Source organism: Sceloporus undulatus, chromosome 6 (assembly GCF_019175285.1).
Source record: "Sceloporus undulatus isolate JIND9_A2432 ecotype Alabama chromosome 6, SceUnd_v1.1, whole genome shotgun sequence".
Taxonomy (NCBI): Eukaryota; Metazoa; Chordata; class Lepidosauria; order Squamata; family Phrynosomatidae; genus Sceloporus; species Sceloporus undulatus.
Genome location: NC_056527.1, coordinates 152,543,502 through 152,567,768, shown reverse-complemented (window position 1 = coordinate 152,567,768; position 24,267 = coordinate 152,543,502). Strand labels below are relative to the sequence as shown.

Below are 24,267 nucleotides of genomic sequence, written 5' to 3'. Positions count from 1 at the left end.
AAAAAGTACTCACTGTTGGGACGACTGCTGTTGTCTCCTTCAATCAGATTGTCCCCACGCTCTATTGAACTGGTCCGCGAAACCTGGCCCTTCCTGGCAGGAAAGGATAATGAAATGAAAAAGAAGAGGGATATGTAACAATGAGGATTTGAGAGAAGTGAAATCACAGGATGTATTTAGCACATTTGGAAGTCAGCCCTCCACATTTGTGGCTTTGACTTTTGCGGATTTGATTGTTCGTGTCTTTCATTAATATATTCTTTATAGGTCCTCTAGTGCAACTCTCTGGTCAACATCTGCCATAGGTTGTGCTGGAGGACCTACAGATCCCTAGAGAGAACACTACTTTAGGCAATTGTAGGTCCTCCAGTGCCTATGCTCAGCCTCTGGTGGATGTTGACCATAGAGTTGTGCTGGAGTTGTGCAAGAGAGATACTATTCTAGGCATTTGTAGGCCCTTCAGCACAATTCCATGTCCAGCCTCTGACAGATGTTGACCATAGAGTTGTGCTGGACATTCCCAGAAAAGTATTCATTTTTATTAAAGTTTTTTTATTTGCAGTTTTTCCATTTTCACGGGGATCCTGTGCCCCCAACCCCAGCAAACGTGGAGGGTCCATGGTACAATCCCATCAGGTAGACCTTGATGCTTCAAATGACCCACAGCCCAGTGAAACTGGTGACCTTTCATTAACGAAAATGCTTTAAATCACTCATTCATCTGCAACAGAGGTACGTGTTGGTTTACTGAGAGTTGCTAACAGTCTTTTGCAGACAATTATACACTGTGCACCTTGTATAGAAGGTCATCTGAATTACCAAATCAGGAGTCCAAATCACTGCATTTATCATTGTTGCCATCTGCACAATGCAAGCTGGGTTTTAAAAAAAGAATGCAGCCATCACAGTGTGATCATAAGACTCAACCCTTTAAAAAGCATCTTTGATCATTTTCTCTAAACAAAAAAAATGGGAGCCATGAAACGATTTTAGTTGATACAGGAGACCAAGAATGCAGCTCTATCAAATAGCAGACTAGCAAGTCTGTATCTGGCTCCTGGATATGAGTAGGAATCGATGACTCAAATTGCTACTCCTAACAGTCTTTTTAGTAGCTATCAATTTTATGCAGTAACCTTTCTCCAGGCAACGGAATAGGATATTCTGAAACTGTCTTGGAAGCGTTTCAGAAAACTTCTGTCAAGGGTAAGAGCTGCTTGAGTTTTACAACTGTATTTTACAACTTGGCACAACAGTTGAGGCTGCTTTTATGCATATACTGCCTTGAACTTTAATATTAGATGGTTCCAGAATTATATAAATGGATGTTGATGAAAGTGCAGAATGTTGTTCTATAGTAATATTTTAAGTGTGGCAGTAGGAAGGTTAAGTTGTACCTTTGGTGCACTCTGAGTCTGTTGAAAGATATGAAAATGGGACACAAAACCATTAAAACAACTAAAAGCATATTGTTGATACCCTTTTGTTAAAACGGACGAAATGTGCATACATTACCTATACTTTATGATTTTATAGAGAAGTGTAAATTCCAGCAATTAGAATAGGAGTTAGAAAGACACTTCAGTATGTGAATGGCTAGGCACTGGTCTTTTACCTGCAAAGAAAGAAGAAGGCTCCCGCTACCAAGACACTCAGAACGACCACCGAAGCCAAAACAGCTGCAAACAGTTCACCTCTTGCGTGACTCTTGATGCTGGGAAGCAAAATTTCCCCACACCGAGCTCCTGTATAGTTTTCAACACACCTGTGATGGAAAAGTTTGCAAAAGCGGATTATTTTCATAACCAAAATAAGTATATACTCTTCCTCGCATCAGAGCTGCCTTCATCTCACTTTCCTATTGCCTCTCCTATGTTGAATGTTAGACTGGAAAATACCTGGGGCATAGATCTGTCCGCAAGTGTATTGCAAAATCCCCCATATATGATGTTGTGTGCTTTCAAGTCGTTTCTGATTCATGGTGACCTTAACGTGAGCCTATCATAGGATTTTCTTGGTAAGATTTGTTTTTGGTTGGCTTTGCCTTCCTCAGAGGCTGAGAAAGTATGACCTAATGGGTTTCCATGACCAAATGGGGATTTAAATGTTTGCCATAGTCCAATGCCCAAACTGCTACACTATGCTGGCTCACCTTATTTGCACAGAAATGGTTCCGTGGGTTTTGTTTCACTGCCAAACGCGTTTGTGCCTTGAAACCTAAAGCATGCAAATTCTGGAAGGCCTGATCGATATGTACTCCTTCCAAGTGCCAAGCGAATATGAATGGGCAGCAGATGGTGTCGGGGAAATCCTCCTGCAGTCTCTACTAAGCAGGAATTAAACTAATTCAGCTCAGAGGAAAGAAGTTGCTGTTCTTAACACCCACTCTTTACCACCTGCGTGCATTGTTTCCTTACGTTTCCTTCTTCAGAAGAAAAATACTGCTCCAAAAACGTGCTAAATAAATGTTTAATTTGAGAAGAAGAGTCAAGCAATGACTTCGGACATCTAAGACACTTAAATTGCCATCTAAAATGCCTGTACAGTAGCTTCATAACAAGCCATGGATGATGCTGATTTTCTGAGACTGATGAAGAACTTCAGAGTTTTGAAATTACATATGTTGGTAGCTGATGATATTCTTTGAGTACAGACATGGGAAATCCATATCCCTTCATGACTATTGATTGATTCAAAGGGTGACCAGATGCAAAAAAAGGCCAGGGAGTCTTCACCATTCATGGTTGCCTTTAGGCCATGCTTGGCCATGAAACCTAGTGTCTTTGGAGGTATGCTGTTTAAATGATGCATGCGTCCTAAGAGGCCAGAAGGTGTGCCAAAGCTGTAGTCCAGTACTTAGGATTAGAGCATGGCTTTGGCGTGGCTTCTGGATTCTTAGGACGCATGCATCATTTAAACAGCATACCTCCAAAGTGACCCGAAACAGCTTTATTTTGGCCTGTCTGTATGGGGCCTAAGTTAAATATCTGTTAAGGTATGCTTGCCAAACCTGAGATGGGAAAAGGGATAGGTTCTCAGAAATCGTTCACGTTCCTTGCAATGATCTCTCCCATCATAATATGTATTCTGCTGTTTTAATTAAAGTGCCCTAATGTTCCAAGCAAATAAGGGCACAGCAATACCTTGGAACCCTAAGACATCTGTGTAGACTGTTCTATACTGCAGCCAGAAGCGGTCTTCCTTATCTCATTTCCACTTGCATTGCAACTCGCTGTTTAATAGGCACCGCACACATCTACTACCCCCCTCTGCTTTCTTTCTGATTAGCACTATTAATCAGAACATATAGCATTATGTTTAGAACTCTGTTCTAATCAGAGAAATCAGGGGGTTTTCTTAGTCAACGTGCCTTGTGTGTAAATACCTAAACCCTCTGGTGGCAAAAATAGCATCTTTATTCTAAACGCTGCTCAGGCCAGTTTTGATTACAGATGCAGGGTTTTAGTAGCTCCTAATTCTGCATTCCGTACAAATTATGAACATATCTAGATTTTTTGTAGGTTTTTCAGGCTCTGTGGCCATGTTCTAGAAGACGTTTTGCCAGCATCTGTGGCTGGCATCTTCAGAGATATCTTTCACTGAAGATGCCAACCAGAGATGTTGGCGAAACGTCAGGAATAAACTCTTCTAGCACATGGCCACAGAGCCCGAAAAACCTACAGCAATCTATGGACGCCAGCCATGAAAGCCTTCGACTTCACATATGAACATATCTGCAAAATCGACAGTAATCCTCCAGAAACAGAGGTTGTCTTCTGGTTCCAGATTCTGCTAGGATCTGATGCAGCCTTTTATAATTCTGTTATAATTTATTGTTATTTATAATTATTATTTATAATGATTCAGTTATATTTTTTTTCATGGGACAATAAAAAAGGCCATGCTGGATAAAATCAAAGATCTATCTAGTCCAATGTTTTGTTCATAGAGTGGCCAACCAGTTGCCCTAGGCTTAGGGGATGCTACTGGTAGGACATACATGCAATTGGACCCTATATCTTCCCTTCCCTAGCAATTGATATACAGTGGGTCCATGGTATCTGCTGGGGTTTAGTTCCAGGACCTCCCATGGATGCCAAAATCTGTGGATGTTCAAGTCCCATTAAAAACAGTGGATAGTAGAATGGTGTCCCATATGCAACATGGCAAAATCAAGGTGTTTTCAAGCTGTGGATACTTTAATCTGTGGATAGGTGAGCCTACTGTACAGAGGCATACTGCCCCTGATACTTGAGGTGTCTTGTAGGACGTGAATGATGGCTCCAGTCTCTAAGGCTTGAGGTGACTAGGGAAAGGAAGATGTAGGGTCCAGTTGCATGTATGTCCTACCATACCCCATAAATGTACCCAAACCCCTTTAAAGTCATCCAAGTTAGCAGCCATAATTATATCTTGTGGCGATGAACTTCACAGTTTAACCATATGCTGTGTGAAGGGTGCCTTTTTATTTGTCCTGACTTTCCCACTGTTTAGCTCCAGGAGATGACTGGTGGTTCTGTATTGAGAGAGAAGAGCTTCTCTCTATCTGCTTTCTTCACACTGTATGTTTTTATTTATTTGGCATCTGTAACCTCCCTTCATAGCCATGTCCAGTCCCTTAATAAATTTGATTGCCTTTATCTTCCCTATCTCCAGCTCTGCATCTGTGATGCACAGTGATAACACTCCGATACCAGTTTCTGCCTGCCATGGCTACATTCAATGGCATCCTGAGATCTGTAGTTTGGTGATGTACTAGAAAGCTCTACTGAATGGATGAGCTTCTCTTAGCAGTGCCTTGGTCAGCTATCGATCCCACCTTTCAAAGGACGGAGCCATGTAGTTAAGTGGCATTCAAAATCACCAGGTTTAACTCTATAGTAAGTCTGTCATATCTGGCATATATATTATATGCTGCACAATATTTATGCCGTCTATGACATTTTTAAAAACATATTTTTAATTGAAATTAAAATCTTCCATAAAAAGAACAGATCGAATCATTTTTTGGCATTTCTCATTACACATTAACCAATATTCTATCATAAGTCATCGTTCATCATCATTATGTGCATTCTATACTTTTCTACTTACCCCTGGTTTCCTAACTTATTTTGCTTTATCTATCTTTTCTGTTTTCATGTCATCCTATTAATGACAGCCCCCACTTTTCAAATCTGTTATTGGTTCCGCATTCTAACCATTTGAACTTCCTCATCTCTTATTTTGTTTATTGCTTTGTGTGTTTAATACACATTTTAAACATCCAAACTCTCTCTATATAAATACTATCCCTGTATTTATTTTGAATGGATCACAAGCATTCATTTCCCAAAGGGTCCTGGGAACACCTCTATAGATTAATGCATGAAAATAAAGGGAAATGGTTTCCTTATAGAAGTACCTTGGAGAAGGTTATCTGCTAAATTATCTGCTAAATTCTAGATTGTTAATACTGTCCACCAAGAGCTTTAAGCAACAGCTTTTAGCAGTAGGCGCCTTAAAGGTAAAGGTAAAGGTTTTCCCTTGACAAGACTGTCCAGTTGTGACCTGACTTACAAGGAAATGCAAAGGAAAAAGCTGGCCTCAAGCTGCTGCTACAAGACATCAATCAAAGAATGGCTGATGTTTTTTTTCCCCCAATCACAAGTGTGTTGTTTTTAACGCACCAGAAAAAAAGACACATTAGAGATTGCTTGTAACCAAGAAAGACCTATGGTCCAAAAAGCAGGCTTTATGAAAAGGCATAAATCCCATGGATGCAGGGTAAGTATATTGCATGTATGCACAGTCACATGTTGTTGTTGTTGATATTGTTATGTACCTTCAAGTCATTTCCAGTTTATGGCAACCCTAAGGTTTGTTCAGAGGATTCACTATTCAACATATTATTCCATTGGTCTGCTTTAGTTGTGAGTCCGAAATGCTCCCAGGACTAGGTTAGTAAACTGTTCTCTGAAACCAGCAGTCTAGGTCCCAATCCAGTCCTGACATGACTATGCCTCTCCAAATATTCAAAATTTGAACAGGAGTACATTCTCTCTTTCTCTCCTGCCTCTGCATCCTTTATGCCAGTGGTTCCCAAACTGTGGTCCATCATGTGTTTTGAGCTTCATCTTCCAGAAGCTCCAACCAACTTGAGCAACAGTCAGCAGTTCTAGGCGTTGAACTCCAAAATACCTGGAGGATCAAAGTTTTAATAACCCCTGCTCTATGCCATATGGAAACGGGCGGTATATGGCTTTTCTCGGGTTGCAAAACCCTCCTTTGGCTGAACTCTGACTGCTATTGAACACTGGAGGCTATAATAGTGGTCTGAATTGCAGTAACTGGGACATAAATCCCATTGAGTTCAATGCCAGTTCTCTACTTTAGCTTCCAGTGTTCAGTAGCCTTCAGAATTCGGCCAAAGGAGGCCTTTTCAGCCTGAGAAAAGCTATAGTCTTTCCAAATGGCATACAGCAGGGTTTCTTAAACTTTGATCCTCCAGGTCATTGCAATACTGATCTGAATTGCAATAACTGGGACATATCTTGCATTGCATTCAATGCCAGTACAGTTCTTTGCATGTTTACTTTTGTAATCAATGGGACATAAGTCTTAAAAAGTACTATTTTTGTGCTGACGTCTGTTTCTGATTTGGATCAGGGCCGTATCCTTCAAGGTAAATTTGGCTACAGTCCGGCTAAATTCACCAGGGCTTGTTTCCAAGTAATGTGTCGTGGGCTGAGATACTACTCTTACATCTCCAAATGAGATTTGCTGCTTTGGTACTTGAGTTTTAGAAAGTCCATGTTTACAGCTGCGAGACCTCTCTTGTTCCTCGCTCCTGCCCCAAAGTGGAATAACTGTGGAATATCCAAAAGCAAACAGGAACTCTCCATTTCCTTCATCTAATGTAATGTATAAAAGGGTGTGTTTATTCACTCAGAAGAATGGTGTAATTTGACTGTGTACACAAACCCACGGTCCAGGAAGTTACACAGAGTTCTCTTGCATTGAAAATGACCTGATTTAGCACATCACTTTATCTCAGTGTCACATCTCCCCGCTAACCCCCAGATCCTCTCCAGACTAGAAACTAGGCCAGCATTGTTGGCAGGGACCCTGTATTTTCTCATAGACTTTCACACCTTGTATAGTAATCTCTGGTTATCTCCGAGGCTGCATTTGTGTCCCTTAGCATCTCCAAACTCCCTAGCATCCCTAGTCCAAATAGGGAAGAATTGGCTTTCTTAGAGGATTCCAGGAGAGGCAATTCCTGCACTGTCTCACATCCTAAAATACTTATTCTTCAATGCTAGGATTGGACTTCTGACCACTTTTGCTTTTCTACTTGGGCATTTTTGGCTGTCTGGGGCATCATAATTCAATGGACTCACTACAGTTGTGTGTCTCTGTTTTAGACACTTTTCTAAAGGATTTTGTTTTGTTTTGTTTTTTGGTCTGAAAACAGGTGCTCAGTTGCAGATCTAGACATCTGCCCTTGAGAAAACAAATCTGTAGCCGGGATATCACATTTTCCTAGCACTCAGAAAACAATACTGGGCTGGATCAGCAACAATGAAAGAACAGCCTTAACCAGATAGGGAGGGGGGGGATAGAGGTTTTCTGTCATTGGAAAATTCCAGATTTTAGGAAATACCGCAAGAAGCTTAAAAACAGGTCTCTCCCAGTCAGGTATAAAGTGGATCAGTGTGGCACCAGGACTGTCCCCTTTCCTATCTAGGGTTGCAAGGTTTAATAAAGCATAGGGGTCCTTTCCCTCTATTGTGCAGAAGAAGGAATTTCAGTAGCTGTGAAGAGAAGGTTAAGAGGTGATATAGCTTTGTTTAAATACTTGAAGGGATGTCATATTGAGGAGGGAGCAAGCTTGTTTTCTGCTGCTCCAGAGACTAGAACGCAGAACAGTGGATGCAAACTGCAGGAAAAGAGATTCTATGATTCTATAGTATAGGGATCTTAGGGCCGCCTTGAGCCAAATTCAACTCAAGCATAGTTAAGAACAACAAAACCAGGTTGAAGTTGGATGCTTTGAAGGTTGGTGCCAGTACTAACTAGGCATTAACCAGTCCTTCTGTTATTTCAGTGAGCAGTGGCTCACTTTCTTTTATTGTTGCTACTCCTATCATTACTGGGTAGCATCAGATAGCCGAGCGTCAGCCACACCTTTCCAGTTTATAATTAGCTTCCGTGTCTGACTGAAAAGGTGCGTACTTTGAATGCAAACATGCCATGACAGGGTACTCTAATTTGCACAGTGATTCTATCCATCACTTCTGCCCCTTTGGCAGGATGGGGTTGCTATTAAATCCCACTGTGCTGCCAGGAATAATGCAGTCAGCAGAACAATTATGCCTTTGCAGCATCATCCTTGAGAAGGCACGATTCGCACCACTGTTCTATAATGACTGGCAAAACTGTGGCTGTATGTACAGCAATGAGATGTATTCCCAGAAACTGCCTAATTTTATGGTCTCACAGCAGCCAAAAAAGAATATCTGCACATGTGACAGAAACATATGCACACATTGTCCCTACCAGGATGCCAGGCAATATATGCACAATTCAGAATATTCAATATATGCAGACGTCCATCATAGCCTCTTTAGTGATGCCAGCTAAAGAAGACAGAGGTTACAGCTTAACAACATCTGGAGAGCCATACTTTGCCCACATCAAGCACACACACTGATCCTTGTTAGCCACTTTGAGTTGAACAATAAAGTGGAATCTAAATGTTAAGAAATAAATAAGCCAAACAGATGTCTTTGCTAAGACCAGTTATAATCATACCTGGCATGGCTGCCCAAGCTTTCCTTGAAAAAATGCCAAGGGGGGCTATCTCAATGCCTCTCTATCCAGCCCTGACATTGCTGAGGTTGTTAATATTTACTTAAATATGCTTTTGTGTTACATGAATACTTTGCTGCTTGTTCTGTCCTCAGTGAACTATATGAACCGAGGAAGAGACGGTTGTTCCCTGACCCACCATCTACTAATATGACATGCTCTGCGTTGTCCTTATATACTTACCGCATGCAGCATCATTTGCAAGGTCAGCACTGATAACCATTCCCCCTAGGCAGCAGTGAAGCTTTTACAGCATTGGCTTACATCTACCACTTAGGGCCCATTCACACTTAACATTTGCAGCGCTCTGAAGTGCCATAGCTACATCCTGTGGGATCCTGGGGTTTGCAGTTTGCAGAGGCACTAGAGCTCTCTGGTTGTGAATTCTGAATCTCTCTGCAAATTCCAGGATTCCTTAGGATGTCACCATGATAGTTAAAGTGGGATCACAGTGCTATAATTGTATAGTGTGAGAAGACCCATATAGTCAGACCTGGCAGCAGGAGGCAGCATCATTAAGCATCTACCAAGGCCAGGACTTTGCAGAATCTCCCTCCATCCCACTGGGTGAATGTGCGTCCCCATCCTTGTCATTGCTACCTTCCACTCCTGTACTCTCCCTCCACACTTTGTTGGTGCTGTTGATTGTTGTTGTTATCGAGAAGGGGCTACTCTTTTATTCACTCACTGGCTGATGGTGGTGATCACAATTTCCAAGCCATTATCTACCCCCGTCCTATTGACTCCAATATAGAACAGAATGGATAAATTTCTGAACAGCAGTGACAATTGCGCCTTCTCTTCAAGAGGAAAGGAATTGCAGACAATCCCAAGAAAAAGAGATCGTGTAGCACCTTTGAGACTAACTGTAAGAAAGAAGTTGGCAGCGTGAGCTTTCCTAGACTTCAGTCTACTTCCTCAGACGCTCCATTTAGTTTAGGACTGAAAAATACAAGGATGCTCATGCTGCAACTTCTTTCTTACAGTTAGTCTCAAAAGTGCTACAAGATCTCTTTACATACTGATATTACAGACTAATATGGCTATACCTTTGAATTCTACCAAGAAAAAGATTACACCTGTAGCTAGGATGGCGAAAATGTATATTCCACTAGGACTATGGGTCTCTTACCTGCAAAGACCTGGAGCTGGCCCTACTTATATTACCTAAAATGAATTCAGTATGCACATAACCAATAAAAAAACATGCACCATGTATGTTGACAAAACTATTTGTTCCTTTACAGCAGCTCATTGCTGCTGGCCTAGAGCAGTTGTTCTGGCTTTTACAAAGCAGATGCCTTAAATGCAAAATGTAATGCTCAAAGGTTTACCTGCAAAAAGGACTGGAAATAGTAGGTATCATATAACAAATCCCTCCATTTAGACAGAAAGATCCATAACTGCTGCCACAGAGTTCTTCATGATCTAAGGAAATACAAGGAGAGATTTATTGTAGCTTGCTCTGCTTGTCTGAATAAAAACTGGAGGTAGAAGATCTTGCAAAATGTTTGAACACCTCACTCCCTTTCATATTATAATCCTCAGCACTAAAGAACGTGTGAAATGGTAATAGAGTAGGTTGGGCAAGCTAGTATCTCCTTATATACTCATGTATATAAGTCTAGAAATTTTATCATCATCATCATCATTATCATCATCATCACTGTTTATTTGTATAGGGCCATAATATACAAGGATGTCTCCAATTCAGATTTAAAACTAGCTAGAGAAGAGGCAAGAGGCAGTCCGCAAATATTCAGGAAAGCTATTCCAGAAACATATTACTTTTCTCACTTTAAACTTTAAAAATCGAATCCGTTTCTGGCATCGCACGTTTGGAAGCGATGTGCTAACTTGCACATTAGGTGTCACAGTCGCTGTTATTTCTAGCGACACCTTAAAATGGGGTGGCAGAATGTCTTTATCTGGAAACACAGTGCCAATGGGGGGAGATCCTTATACCACTTTCCCAACTGTTGGAAAATTACGGCGACGTTTCACTTCTCAAACACAGGAAAAGAGATACGGCTTGGTTTGGGATGCTTCTTATACAAAAACCTTACTCTTTGTGGTGAAAGTGGGAGCAATGTCCTGCACCAGAGCCAGTAATATAAGTATTATATTTGGACTTTGTTACAGGCCAGAAGGTGGGTCGGGTCAGAAGGGTGGAGGAGATCTCCGTACTTTTACATGGGGATAAGTTGTTTTTTATAGAATCACAACCAGATCTGCTTGTTCCTCCAGTACTGTTTGCCGCCGACAGAATAAACTCATCCAACCTGAATTTCTATCTCTATTTTTATTCGGATTCTGCGGCGTTTGTTGGGAAACCATGTGCATCTGATTTTTAGGAAAGCAGGGCTACAGTCTGTATTGCAAATGAAGTTAATACCTGTTTATGTGCTTGCGCCTTCAAGTCGTCTGTTAACTTAGAGAAGCCCCATTCATTTTACATAGGGTTTTGCAAGAAATATTCAGAGGTGGGGTTGCCACTTCCTTCCTCTGAAGAAATAGAGCCTCCAGCACCTGGTCTCTCATTCAAAGACTATCCAGGTGCCTTTGGCCTAAAATGCAAACATTGTGTTAAGTTTATATGTGATGTGTTTTAATACTAAACTGGTTTTATTCCATTTCAATGCTCACTTTTCTATGTTTTTAATTGTAATTTTTTAAATTTGTAAGCTGCTTTGTGTGCCACTTTGGGGGAATAATAATAATAATAATAATAATAATAATATCATACTTCTATGTGGTGATAATTGAGAGAGGCAAATTAATGGTTTATAAAGGAATAGACTGAGGTTGCATCTGCACTGCAGAAATAATGCAGTTTGGTGCAAGACACATTATATACCTTTCTAGTTACAGGCTGCATCTACACTGAAGAAATAATCCAGTTTGAGACTACTTTAACTGCTGTGGCTCTGTACTTTGGTTATTCCCTAACCAAAGAGGGGCTAAGGAGAAGAAGAGGGCTGTTAAGTATTATTAATACAAAGATTTGCAGAAAGCGTTTTGAAATAATTTCTTGCTTAGATGGAGGATGAAGCTAAGATAAGGACCATGGTCAGTGGTTTCCAGAATCAATATAAACTTGACGGTAGAGATCAAGTGTAGCATAGTGGTTTCCATTTTAAACTATAGTTCTGGAGACCAGGGTTCGAATCCCTACTTGGCCATGAAACCCACTGGGTGACAAAGGGCAAGTCACACTTTCTCAGCCTCAGGGCAAGGCAACGGCAAACCTCCTCTGGACAAACCTGGCCAAGAAAAACCCATGATAGGTTGGTCTTAGAGTCACCATAATTTGGAAATGACTTGAAGGCACACAGCAACAGGAAGCTGAACATAAGGGGATGCTGGGTTTTGACAGCTCTTAAAGGGGGCAGATGCCTCAGCGTTAGGTTTAAATACCCCACTCACACTCGATAGGAAAGCAACAACTACAGCAACCTACTCAGGATTCAGGGTGCAGCTATAATTATTTTGGGGAAGTGAGGGAAAGGAAGAAGGTGCTGTCTCCACTCCACCTCCTCATCTTTTGAATGCTTTCCCCCCACAAAGCTGGAAACAACAGTATATGAGAAATGGGTTTATTCCAGCAGAACCACTCCTCTGGGGATGTGACAGCAGTAGCCACCAGTATATTTTCCCCAAAATTTCTCTTTTGTTTTCATTGACTATAAACTCCAAGACATCACTTCAGAAAATATATGCATTGCCTTTATAGTAATAGCAATAGCCTTTACATTTCTGTACCACTTAATAGTGAACTCAGCACTCTCTAAGCGGTTTACAATCTCATTTTACCAACCTACGAAAGGATGGAAGGCTGAGTCAACCCTGGAACCCTAGGATTCGAACTCACAACCTTGTGGCTGCGGTACCAGCATTTAACTACTGCGCCACCAGGACTCCTTTTAGGACAGAATTTTACTTTGACTACTACTTGAGCCAAAACAGTTCAGTGTTAGATTAAATTGTGAATTTATCATTATTTGTTAATCATTGAGACTAGGCAGTAGTAATTCAAATCACTAACCAGACTGTGATTTAGAGGGTTATCTGAATTGAGAGCATGATCATAACTAACCAAACTATGATTCAGAGGATTGTCTGAATTCAGAGTATGTTCATAACTAACCAAACTATGGTTTAGAGGATTGTCTGAATACAGAGCAAACTATGATTTAGAGGATTACCTGAATTCAGAGCATAACTAACCAAACTATAATCCAGAGGATTATCTTAATTCAGAGCATGATCATAACTAACCAAACTATGGTTTAGAGGATTATTTGAATTCACAGCATGATAATAACTAATCAAACTATGATTTAGAGGATTATCTGAATTCGGAACATGATCATAAGTAGCCAAACTATTATTTAGATTATTATCTGACTTCAGAACATGAAATAACTAACCAAACTATGGTTTAGAGGAATATCTGAATTCAAGCATGATTATAAACTATGGCTTAGAGGATTATCAGAATTCAGAGCATAACTAACCAAACTATCTGAATTATCTGAATTCAGAGCATGATCACAACTAACCAAACTGATTTAGATGGTTATCAGAATCCAGAACATGATCATAAGTAGCCAAACTATTATTTAGATTGTTATCTGAATTCAAATAATCATCTAAACCATTGCTTAGTCATGCTCTCATGCTCTCTCCACATGGAGCTTAATTCATAACTCCTTTTTCTGAAAATCAGACCATAATTTACCATTACATCAAAACTGCCAATAGAGGTTTTGAGCACCCTAAAGATAATCAAAATACTCGATTGACTCTGGCCAGACACCAAAAATATCACACCATTGAATGCATACAGATGTACGTTATTCCAGAGTGTTGTGTGGCAATAATGGATTTAATACAACCTTAATGCAATTACCTGTTCGCATATTATTCTGACCGCACTTTGTAATTCTTGGTCACAGGCTATTCTTCGAAAACTGCCCTAAAGACAAAAAAAAGCAAACCCACCTTGTTTTAATCTAAACGTCTTCAGTAACTTGGATTATTTCAGCTATGCATTAAAACTGAATGAACGGCTTCACTCACTGCAGACAGCAAATATCTCTTACCCTCTGTGCAAACTCAATTAATTTTAAATCTAACAGCAAATATTCCTACACAAATTTCAGCAGCCTAACCCAATGATAATGATTAAAAATAAATAAATAAACCATTAAAAAAAGCCTCCAAACCATTTAATCTGACTTTACTTTGTTGCAGTAAAGTTACTAAATTCATTGAAATCTGTCTGGTAACAAATGGACCCAGACAAGAAATGCAGGAAAGGTTTAGGAAATGTGCTTGATGAAATGTCCTTCATTAGGTTTAACACCAAAATGATTGTTGCTTTTGCACGGCCCTTTTCTCTGGCGTTGCAACCCCTTGTTTGTTGATATTCACACTATTGTGAACTCACACTACTGTGCATTTGATAAAATGCTTCCTATTTGCTACTTCAGGTTCCTGTATGATTCACTAAAGTGGGGAATTAATGATGGACAGAGTATTAATTGCCCTTTGAATAACTTCTGATTGTCACCTTGTTCATTTCTGTTCATTTCATTCCAGGGAAATGTTGTTGTAGTTCAATACTGGATTAATTATAAATGCATTATTTCCCCCAATTTGAGAATCATATACAGGACGTAGGGCAGAAAATAGCCATGCATGAGGCGTGCATGAACCTGAGGCTTTTGGAGGACTCATTCACAGTCACTGCAGAAATAATCCAGTTTGACACCACTTTAATGGCCATGGCTCAATGCGATGGCATTCTGCGGAAGGTCATTTTGTGAGACATTTAGCCTTACAGCTCAGCAAACTGCATTTCCCAGGATTCCATAGTGGCACAGTGGTTAAATGGCGGTCCTGCAGCCACAAGGTTGTGAGTTCAAATCCTAGGGTTCCAGGGTTGACTCAGCCTTCCATCCTTTCGTGGGTCAGTAAAATGAGTCCCCAGATTGTTGGGGGCAATTGGTTTACAGATTGTAAACTGCTTAGAGAGTGCTGGATCCACTATGAAGCAGTATAGAAATGTAAATGCTTTTGCAATTGCTGAGCCATGGCAGTCAAAGTGGTATCAAGCAGGATTATTATGTGCAGTGTGGATGCTGTCATGATAAGCCATGCCTTGATATTATGTCTGACATGATTTCTCTTAACTAACTGGCTGCAGTATTTCTGAAGTTACATGTAGACTGCAGCTCCTACTACTGGTTTAGCAACTGATTTAGCAATACCTGTAGTGCTAAATTGACATGAAGTGGGAAGAGTAATGTATGAAATCATAACCATGAATGTAGAGATATCTTGTAGCACCTTTGAGACTAACTGAAAGAAAGAAGTTGGCAGCATTATTTCAGTCTCAAAGGCGCTACTAGACCTCTCTCTATATATTTCCTGGAGTACAAAATATGCAAACCTCTCCATCTCGAACAAGAGCTGCACCAAAGAAAGCCCAGTTTTGTTGCAAGTGTCTTGCAGAGTTGTACTTGCATAGTACATTCAACTCTTCAGTATTCATTTTAGTACTGCAAGATCTCTGTACGTACTGTTTCTACAGACTAACACGGCTATATCTTTGGAACGTAACTAAGTAGTATAGAACATTCTTGCATCGCTCTAAAAGAGATAGAGGAACTACTTAGCATACATAACTGTGAGGTTTGTAAGATGTTTTATTTTAAAGTGGACTAAATACGCCAAAGGCACCAGTTCCCATCTGATCTTGGAAGCTAAGCAGGGTCAGTCCTGGTTAATACCTGGATACCAATGACTGCCAGCTGCTGTAGGCCATCGGTGAATCTTTGTTGTTGCTGTTCTTAGTTCACTACGAAGCGGTATAGAAATGTAAAGTGCTATTGTGTGCCTTCAAGTCATTTCCAACGTATGGCAACCCTAAGGCAAAACTATCACAGGGTTTTCTGGGGCTGAGCATGTGTGACTTGCCCAAGATCTCCCAATGGGTTTCCATGGGTGAGCGAGGAACCAGGCTCTGATTTCCAGAGTTATAGTCCAATGCTCAAACCACTACACCATGCTGGCTGTCATGGGTGCATCTACATTGTTGAAATAATAAAGTATGACACTACTTTGAGTACCGAAGCTCCATGCTATGAAATCCTGGCATTTGTAGTTTTACAAGACCTTTAGCCTTCTCTGGCGAAGGGTGCTGCTACCTCACAAACCTACAGATCCCAGGATTCTCTAAGATGGGGCCATGACCGTTAAAGTGGTGTCAAGCTGCATTATTTCTACAGTGTACATGCGCCATATATCCCAGAGGAAGAAACCGGCAAAACCATCTCAGAGTATTCTTTGCCTAAGACATTGATGGTGAACCCTTTAAAGACCGAGTGCCCAAATTGCAACCCAGACCCCACTTATTTATTGCAAAGTGCCACATCCCTCTGGCTTTCTAGTAAGAAACTCTGGCACACTCTGTGCTAGGGCGACAAGCATGTGTGCCCACAGAGAGGGCCCTGAGTGCCACCTCTGGCAAGCGTGCCATAGGTTCGCCAACACTGGCCTAAGAAAACCCTATGAAATTCATGGACTTGCCTTGCCAACAGGTTGCACACATTTTACAAAACCATCCATGCAAACATTTTTGCAAGAAAGATTTTCTCCACAGTGATATCTTTATTTATGTTTTCATCCTTATGCCAGTTCTTCAGGCCATTGGAGTAATGCACATGCTCTGAGAGCATTTCTAAAGAGCAGGGCATAAATGCAGTAAATAAGAACAAGACCAACAACAGCAGCAACAACACAATCCTCAGTATTGAAAGGCAAACTGAAATGGAATATTAGACTAACCTCCAAAGAATGAGACAAATAACAGGTTAACCAAAGAAGCACATATGTATCCCTATGTCTTCTAAAATATGAGTTTAAACCCCAATGTTAATCCTAACTAGAGTAGACCAAGTGGATCAATGAGATTGACCTTTGTGTTGACTCAACGTTTAACCGTTGAATGAATGTGTCTACTCTAGTTGGGACTAAACGACCGGATACAATCCATATATATAGAGGGAAGTTATGTACTGTATTTCCAAAATGTATTTGTATCCACCACTTGCAATTTTGCACACATCTGGGAGCAAATTCTGCTTTATGGAGTTGAGTAGTGCTGCAAAAGTGCATCGAGTGTTCAGAAAATTCCTCTTTCAAGTATCATCAGCGAGTCGTTCCCATCTGTACTCATCTTCAGAACTCTTACATAAAAAAATATGTTGCTAGATCCTTGCAACAGACAACAGCTTCAGGTGTTTATATGAGTACTCAAGCTATTTTTAGTACTGTTGTTACACGTCAGCAGCTGATTAAATCAATCTTAACTCAAAAATAACCCTCAGTAAACCCCTCACATATACCTTGCTCTTGCCCTAAAAGACCTTTTTAGGCACACCTAACAACAGGAATCTTGCAGGTACCAGGAAAGTTTCTCCATACCAAATACTCAGGTAGTATATATGAAGATTAGGAAATCAGAACTTTTATAACTTGGCTGCAAAGCAGGGTGGCCTTGCAGATGATGGCGTTTATCACACCGGGGCTGATTTTGGCATTAAAGAGAGATTAAAGCGCATTTAAAACATTCCGCAAATGAAGCGGAAATGGCGAGTAATTGGGCGAATGGTTATCACACGCAATTGCGCAAATAAAGTGATATCGGAAATGCATTGTCGCTGAAATCCCGAAAGTAAAAAGAGGTGCATTAATGCTTCTTTGTAATAGCGGGTTTTGTGCGACGTCATGTGAAATTGTCATGCATCATTACACAATTTTTCCGGGATATTCATGGGATAAACTCCCGATCTCCTTTGTGTGATAAACTCTTGTATTGTGACTCCTTGGGTGCATCTACACTGCGGGAATAATGCATTTCAGTTTACCTTTTAATACTGATGATCATGTTGTTGGTGGTGGTGGTCTTGTTATTATTTACTGCATGTATGCCCCACTCTTTAGAAATGTGTTCAGAGCATGTGCATTACTATAATGGCCTGAAGAACTGGCATAAGTGTTAAAACATAAATAAAGATCCCACTGTGGAGAAAATCTTTGTTGCACAATGTTTGTATGGATGTTTTTTAATGTGTGTGAATGCCTTCAAGTGGCCTGTTGACAGGGCAATTCCATGGATTTCACAGGATTTTCTTAGGCAAGGATTATGCAGAGGCTGTTTTGCCAGTTCCTTCCACTGGAATATATGGTACATCTACACTGTAGAAATAATGCAGTTTGACACCACTTTAGCTGCCATGGCTCCATCCTACAGAATCCTAGGATTTGTAGTTTCGTGATGCACTCTTTGGCAGAAAAGGCTAAAGACCTTTTAAAACCATAGGTCCCAGGATTCCACAGGATGGAGCTGCAGCACTTAAAAGTGGTGTCAAACTGTATTATTTCTGCCGTGTAGATGCACCCCCAGAGTTCCTCATCTTTCTGGGAACAAGGAGAATTGCAGTTCAAGAACATCTGGAAATCTGAGCTGTGTTTTGCTCAGTCCTATGTATTGACACAGTGATTTCAAGATAAAGGACAATATTAAGTATTGCATTTTATAATGTAAAATATACAGGAGACCAAGAAAACCAAGACTCAGACAATAGGACAGCCATCAAAATTTGGAAATGGATATAGGCACCTTTTGCACGCCTTCAAAGAAAGTGTTTTGGTAACTAAAATAACGTATGGAAAAATTCTGTTTGACTAAGGCTGGAGGGAAGGCTGATGCTAAGACATCCCAGCCCTTCATAGACATAAGAACAAACTTGGACCATTCCTTCTTTCAGGTTATCTGGAGTAAATAAAACTTGAAACGTGTTATTTAAGATAAAATAATTTAAAAGGACAGCAACTCTCTTCCTAACTACTACCTTGCAATGTTGAGACACAGCTATTTTTAAAATCTCTTGAGAGCCTGTTTACTACACTTTGCCAATGCAAGCCTATATGTCTACTCAGAAGTCAGCTGCACCGAGTTCAAGGCGACTTACTCCTAAGGAAGTGTGATAGCATCGCAGCTTCAGGGATTTCTTGCTGAAATAGCTGCTAAATAACCTTTTCTGTATTTATGTAGAATACAACACTCAGTAATTTCAGTAGCAATGTACTTATTTTTAAGGTTTATATTATGTACTGATACTAAATCCACCAGTAAATCATAGATGCTTTGTGAATGCACTTTAGCTCATGTTCAACTTTCTCACCTTACACTTAGATTGGAAAACCCAGGAGAATAGCAACACTGCGAAGAAGAAAATGCCTGAATCTATATTGTTCATTTTAAGCGGTGTGATGTAGCATAAAGTTTCATCAGGAGGCGAAAAAGATCGATACTCACTGTTTAAATACAATCAGAGAAATGATGATGATGATGATTTCTTTTTGCAAGGAGGTTCTGCTTCTTTATTGCTTCTTCATGTGTGCTGATCCTGCAAGAGAAATGCAAAATGACAACTCCCTGGATTACATAAGCATAACCACAGTTTTTCCCTTTACTTGTACACTCCATTAACTTTATAGCTCTATAAGGAAATACAGTTAAAAATAGCATGTAGCCTCAATAATAATAATACCCAAATGCAAACAAGCTAGAAGTGGCTTACCTGAATATTAAAATACCAAGCGGCTTGCCCAGAAGGAAAATAAAGAGCATGCAGTGCATTCGCCGGCAAGGTCTGGCATTATGCGCCTGATGCTTAAAGCTGGAGATTTATACGGTTGCATAGTGCAACGTGGGTGAGGTTGAGACATAGTCAAAGGTGTACACAGAGGCCAAGTCTAAGGCCAGGAGAACCGCCCCGTTGTTGTGATCGTAAAAGTGAAAACGCACTGTCACTGACATTTCCCTGGACTTCAAAATAGCTCCCAAATAGCAACATCAACAAAAGACACAAACGTAAATCGGTTGGTTTCACTCCGATGGAGTTTACAGCCTCTTAGCAGATAGTGCCAAACTCCTTTGGAAAATACCTGCCCTTTTTCTTGCCGTAGCTAAATGCCTTGGGTTTCATGACCTACATTTCCCATCAGCTCCTACACCCAAAGAGATTACATCTGTGCATGTGTGCTTATCTTGCATGCTTATTCCCATGAGTGGTTTGATCAGATCTGTGCAATGGCCCTTAGCAAAACCTGTTGCTTAACTTTTTGCTTATGTGACAATTCAAAGACATAGCCGTGTTAGTCTCTAGAATCAGTATGTAGAGAGATCTTGTAACACCTTTGAGAATCACTGAAAGAAAGACGTTGGCAGCACTTCAGTCTACTATATGCATCTGAGGAAGTGGATTGAAGTCTACGAAAGCTCATGCTGCCAACTTTATTTATGTAACAATGGGCCTAAACAGACAGGCCAAAATAAAGCTGCTTTGGGTCACTTTGGAGGTATGCTGTTTAAATGCTGCATGCGTCCTAAGAGGCCAGAAACCACACCAAAGCCACGCTCCAGTCCTAAGGACTAGAGCGCAGCAAACGTGGAGGGACTACTGCATTTGGCTCGAAAACACAAGATTGTTTGCATATTCAAATTTTGGGGAAGGCTGTCACTCAAGTCAAGAGCACATGCTTTGCGCACAGAACATCTCAAATCTCCTCTGTCTCCAGATATAACTAAGAAAGACCTTATATGAAATCCAAAAAAGCTGTTCTTACTGAACTAAACGGTCCAATATTCTCTTTGTATAACACAACTGTTGATGTTCCTTTGGTGGTGGTGCTGTGTGTTTTCATGGCATTTCCAAGCCATGGCAGCTCTTAAGGTGAACCTGCCATAGGGTTTTGTTGGCTAAATTTGTTCAGAGGGGGTTTGAGAGAGGGTCTCCCCCACTTTGTGATACCATCCCACATTGTGATACCTGTGCAATATTGCTACTAATCTCAACAGGATGGGGAAAAAAATCCAGCTTTATGAAAGCTGGTTGTCACACAGCCTAAAAAAACTATGTCATAAAATATGCAATTCAAAGAAATTCTGTACATATGTATTTATATTTCACCAGATGGACAAATGGTTGGAGGGTTGGAGCATGACTCTGGAGACTAGAGCCTGGATCCCCACTCAGCCATGGAAACCTTGGGCAAGTCACACTCTCTCAGCCTCAGAGGAAGGCAAAGACAAACCCCGTCCAAACAAACCTTTCTGAGAAAACCCCGTGATAGGTTTGCCTTAGGCTCCATAAGTTGTAAATAACTTGAAGGCATATAACAACAAGATGGACAAGTATTTTTAGCACAGGTATCTGCCGATACGTACCATCAATTTGGATCGTTCTCAATACCTTTATCTTGGCTTCTTCGGATGGTTTTACATTAATTGTTTAGAAATAATAATTTGGATACAATTAGAGATTTGCACTGTATCATTAACCTATCTCTTTTAACATTGTACTTCCAAGTCTTGAATGTGGGAGAATAGAAGAAACAGACAGCAAACAGTTAAGAGTCGTACTGTTTAACAGCCTTCTGTGTTCTAGAAACATCCCTCTCCAAATATTGTGATAAAATAACGTACATCAGTTTTTTCCTTCTTTTTGTCCTCATTCCAGGACTCATGTCAAGGAAGATCTGAACTTTGCGCAGCTAAAGGAAAAATACAAAATAACTTAGCAGCACTTTTCTTGGCGCAATTACCTATCCCAAGCTTAATGGAAAGCTTTACCAAAAATGTAACTTTGCTGCTTAAGTGTATTTTGTGCAACAAAAACTATTTCCTGGCTGAGTGTTAATTTGTGCAATAAGAGTGCATTTATCACTGTCAAGTATCTTTGGTTGTCACAGTTATCCCTGGATCTCTTTTGCGCCGCCAACTTGTTAATGTTGAAATTTGCTCACAGTTACAGGTGGGAAGGCAAGAAAACTCTTAAAGGTGGCCAAAATAAGCTGCAGCATGGCAGCTGAACATGGCACTCTTCTACTCTATGGCCCAGTTTAGGTCCTGCACATTGGAAGCAGTGCTCCACCTCAGTTGATATGGCCTGAGTGCTATTTCTTTATACTCAGTTAACATTTTTAGCAGAACCTTTTCTGAGCTGACCCCAAATATTATGGGTTTTTGCTGGCGAAACGTCAGGAATAAACTCTTCTAAAACACGGCCCTGTAGCCTGAAAAACCCGCAAAAAACTATTACGGGTTTATTTTATGGTTGACTTTCATTGTTGTGTGCCTTATTTTTTTTGTGACTTTTATTATAATTTGTAGTATATTCAGTAACAGCCTTGAAATCATTGAAAAGCATTAAGTAGAAATATCTGATATACCATAAAACAAAGATGACAATTTCAGTGTCCTGGTGTAGATACTTGGATTGAATCTGCATTGCGATCGAATCTCTTCCCTAAAGAGTAACAAGAATCTCCTCTCATAATATAACAACTTTCACCATTTCAGAAGGTGTACCTCCTCCAACAAAGACCATTTGCTTTAAAAAGTATACTTTATCCACATATGTTCAGAAGCCACAGCCTCTCCATTCATTACAAGTGAGCTTCTATAACTCCATAAATAGACTTTACTCCTAAGCCTTTTAAATGCCATGAACACCCGTTGTTGTGTCATGGAGCCCGAAGTTTGTCCTAAATCCTTCCAGGTTTTACCCCCCCCCCCAAAAAAAACCCCCCAACAACTACACATACAACCCATCTCACACAAAGTACCATCACGAACAAGAGCAAAGGCAAGGAATCTTCTTCCTATGGATAGTAGAACCTGATCCCAAAGTCAGCAGAGACTGCAGTACTGTACAGTGGACCCTTGTTATAAGCTGGGGTCTGTATAACAGCGTTATATGGTGTTATATACCATGTATAACATCTTGGCTTCTAGGGGTATTTCAGGCTCAATTGTCCAACTACTTCATGGGAATGCAAGAATATTTCCTGAGATATCAATATAAAAGAGATCCAGTGCAATCCTATTGGTAGCAGATGTCCAATGCACTCACTCCGTAATGATCATATATTCCCAAGTGATTAGATTACTGTGCAACATGACAAACGTAATGCCGACGAACAACTTCAGGGTGAAATCACAAACGCTTCATTGTACTGAAACTATACTGATGATATAATGCTATACTGGAAAGTAGAGAAAGGGAGGTTGCCACTCCGATTCTCAAATATGTACGTGAGCATTTGCATATAAGGTTTTAAATGCTAAGCTGTAATGATATGGTGAGTTTTCAACTTCTCCATTTGCACATGGAGAACTCAAAAGGCAAATTTACATTTTTAGCAACCCAACCTCATTTCAGATTTGTTAAAATCTCTGGCATAGCTGGCGTAAGAAGAGGTGGCATCAATAATACTTGGTGCTGCTTTGAGATAAACTATTTTCAATTTAGTCTCACTCTAGAGAGTGATAATTTTTGTGATTTTGCAAAAACAAACCCAAATAGTTACACATCATGTTTCTTGCCTGGCTAAGTGAATATATTAAAATATTTATTTTTAACTATTCATGGGTACTATTTTGAATCAAACCTCTTCAAGCACCTTCCAGACTTCTAGATACAATCAATCTGTTGCATGAAAAATGGCCTCTTACCTGTCCTTCAAGCCGCTTGCGTTTTAGATGCGCAGCCATGGAAACTGCTCATACAAACTAGATTTCACAGTTTTGCATTACAAATAGGCATGCTGCTGAACTGATGTGAAAAAATGCACACGTCACTGAATCTCTCGCAGCAACTGATTGTCTCAGGGAAACATTTTGTTACACGGTGTAGGAAATAATCTTTCTATCTAGAAATGACAGGATGACTCATTTTGTTTGCAAAACGATATCGCTTTACTTGGAACCTTGTCATAAAAATGCCACCGACATAGTCAAGGGAGTAGTCAGCACTGTTCAAATGGTACTCCATGGGACCCCCCCCCCCCCCCCGGTATCTCCTCAGAAAGGCTTTTGAGACCCAATAAATTGAAATCGATAAATTTTCCAAAGCCTGGTGGTTTTGACAAGGATCCTTTTTCTTGTCAGTAGTTAAACATGGATTGCATGGACTCTAGTTCAAGGTGCAATTGTGTGAAAGTGCATGTGAGAAAGAAGTGGTGTACTGCTTGTTATGCGCACATTGTAGGGAAGAAATAGAGTAAATTTTAGAAAGCTGTGGTCAACCTGGAACCTAAAAATTGCTTCTATGGGATCTGTCTTCAACTGTCCTGTGGGCTCAGACCATCTGGTGCATGGTCTTCCTTTCTTTCTACTGCCATCTACCTTTCCCAGCATCATTATCTGTTCTAATGATTCATGCCTTTTCATGATGTGACCAAAGTACAACAGTCTCAGGTTCCCGTTTTATTTTGGTTGAAGTCGAAGGCTTTCATGGCTGGTATCCATAGCTTTTTGTAGGTTTTTTGGAGCTA

At 40.3% G+C, this 24,267-nt stretch overlaps 1 protein-coding gene across 4 annotated transcripts in view; it reads right to left on the bottom strand.

Annotated features, from left to right (window-relative positions):
• The window catches only part of NRG4 (neuregulin 4), a 92,999-nt gene that overhangs the window by 6,604 nt on the left and 62,128 nt on the right, over positions 1 to 24,267 (bottom strand). For all 4 annotated transcript variants that reach the window (XR_006104612.1, XR_006104613.1, XR_006104611.1 and 1 more), the window contains exons 3-7: positions 19,244 to 19,334; positions 13,766 to 13,831; positions 10,188 to 10,281; positions 1,616 to 1,765; positions 14 to 93 (exon numbers count right to left, since the gene is read on the bottom strand). Coding sequence is in view for 1 of the 4 variants with exons in the window: in XM_042474830.1 (XP_042330764.1) it covers positions 14 to 93; positions 1,616 to 1,765; positions 10,188 to 10,281; positions 13,766 to 13,775 (334 nt within the window). In the remaining 3 variants the exon portion in view is untranslated. The remainder of the gene's footprint in view (positions 1 to 13; positions 94 to 1,615; positions 1,766 to 10,187; positions 10,282 to 13,765; positions 13,832 to 19,243; positions 19,335 to 24,267) is intronic.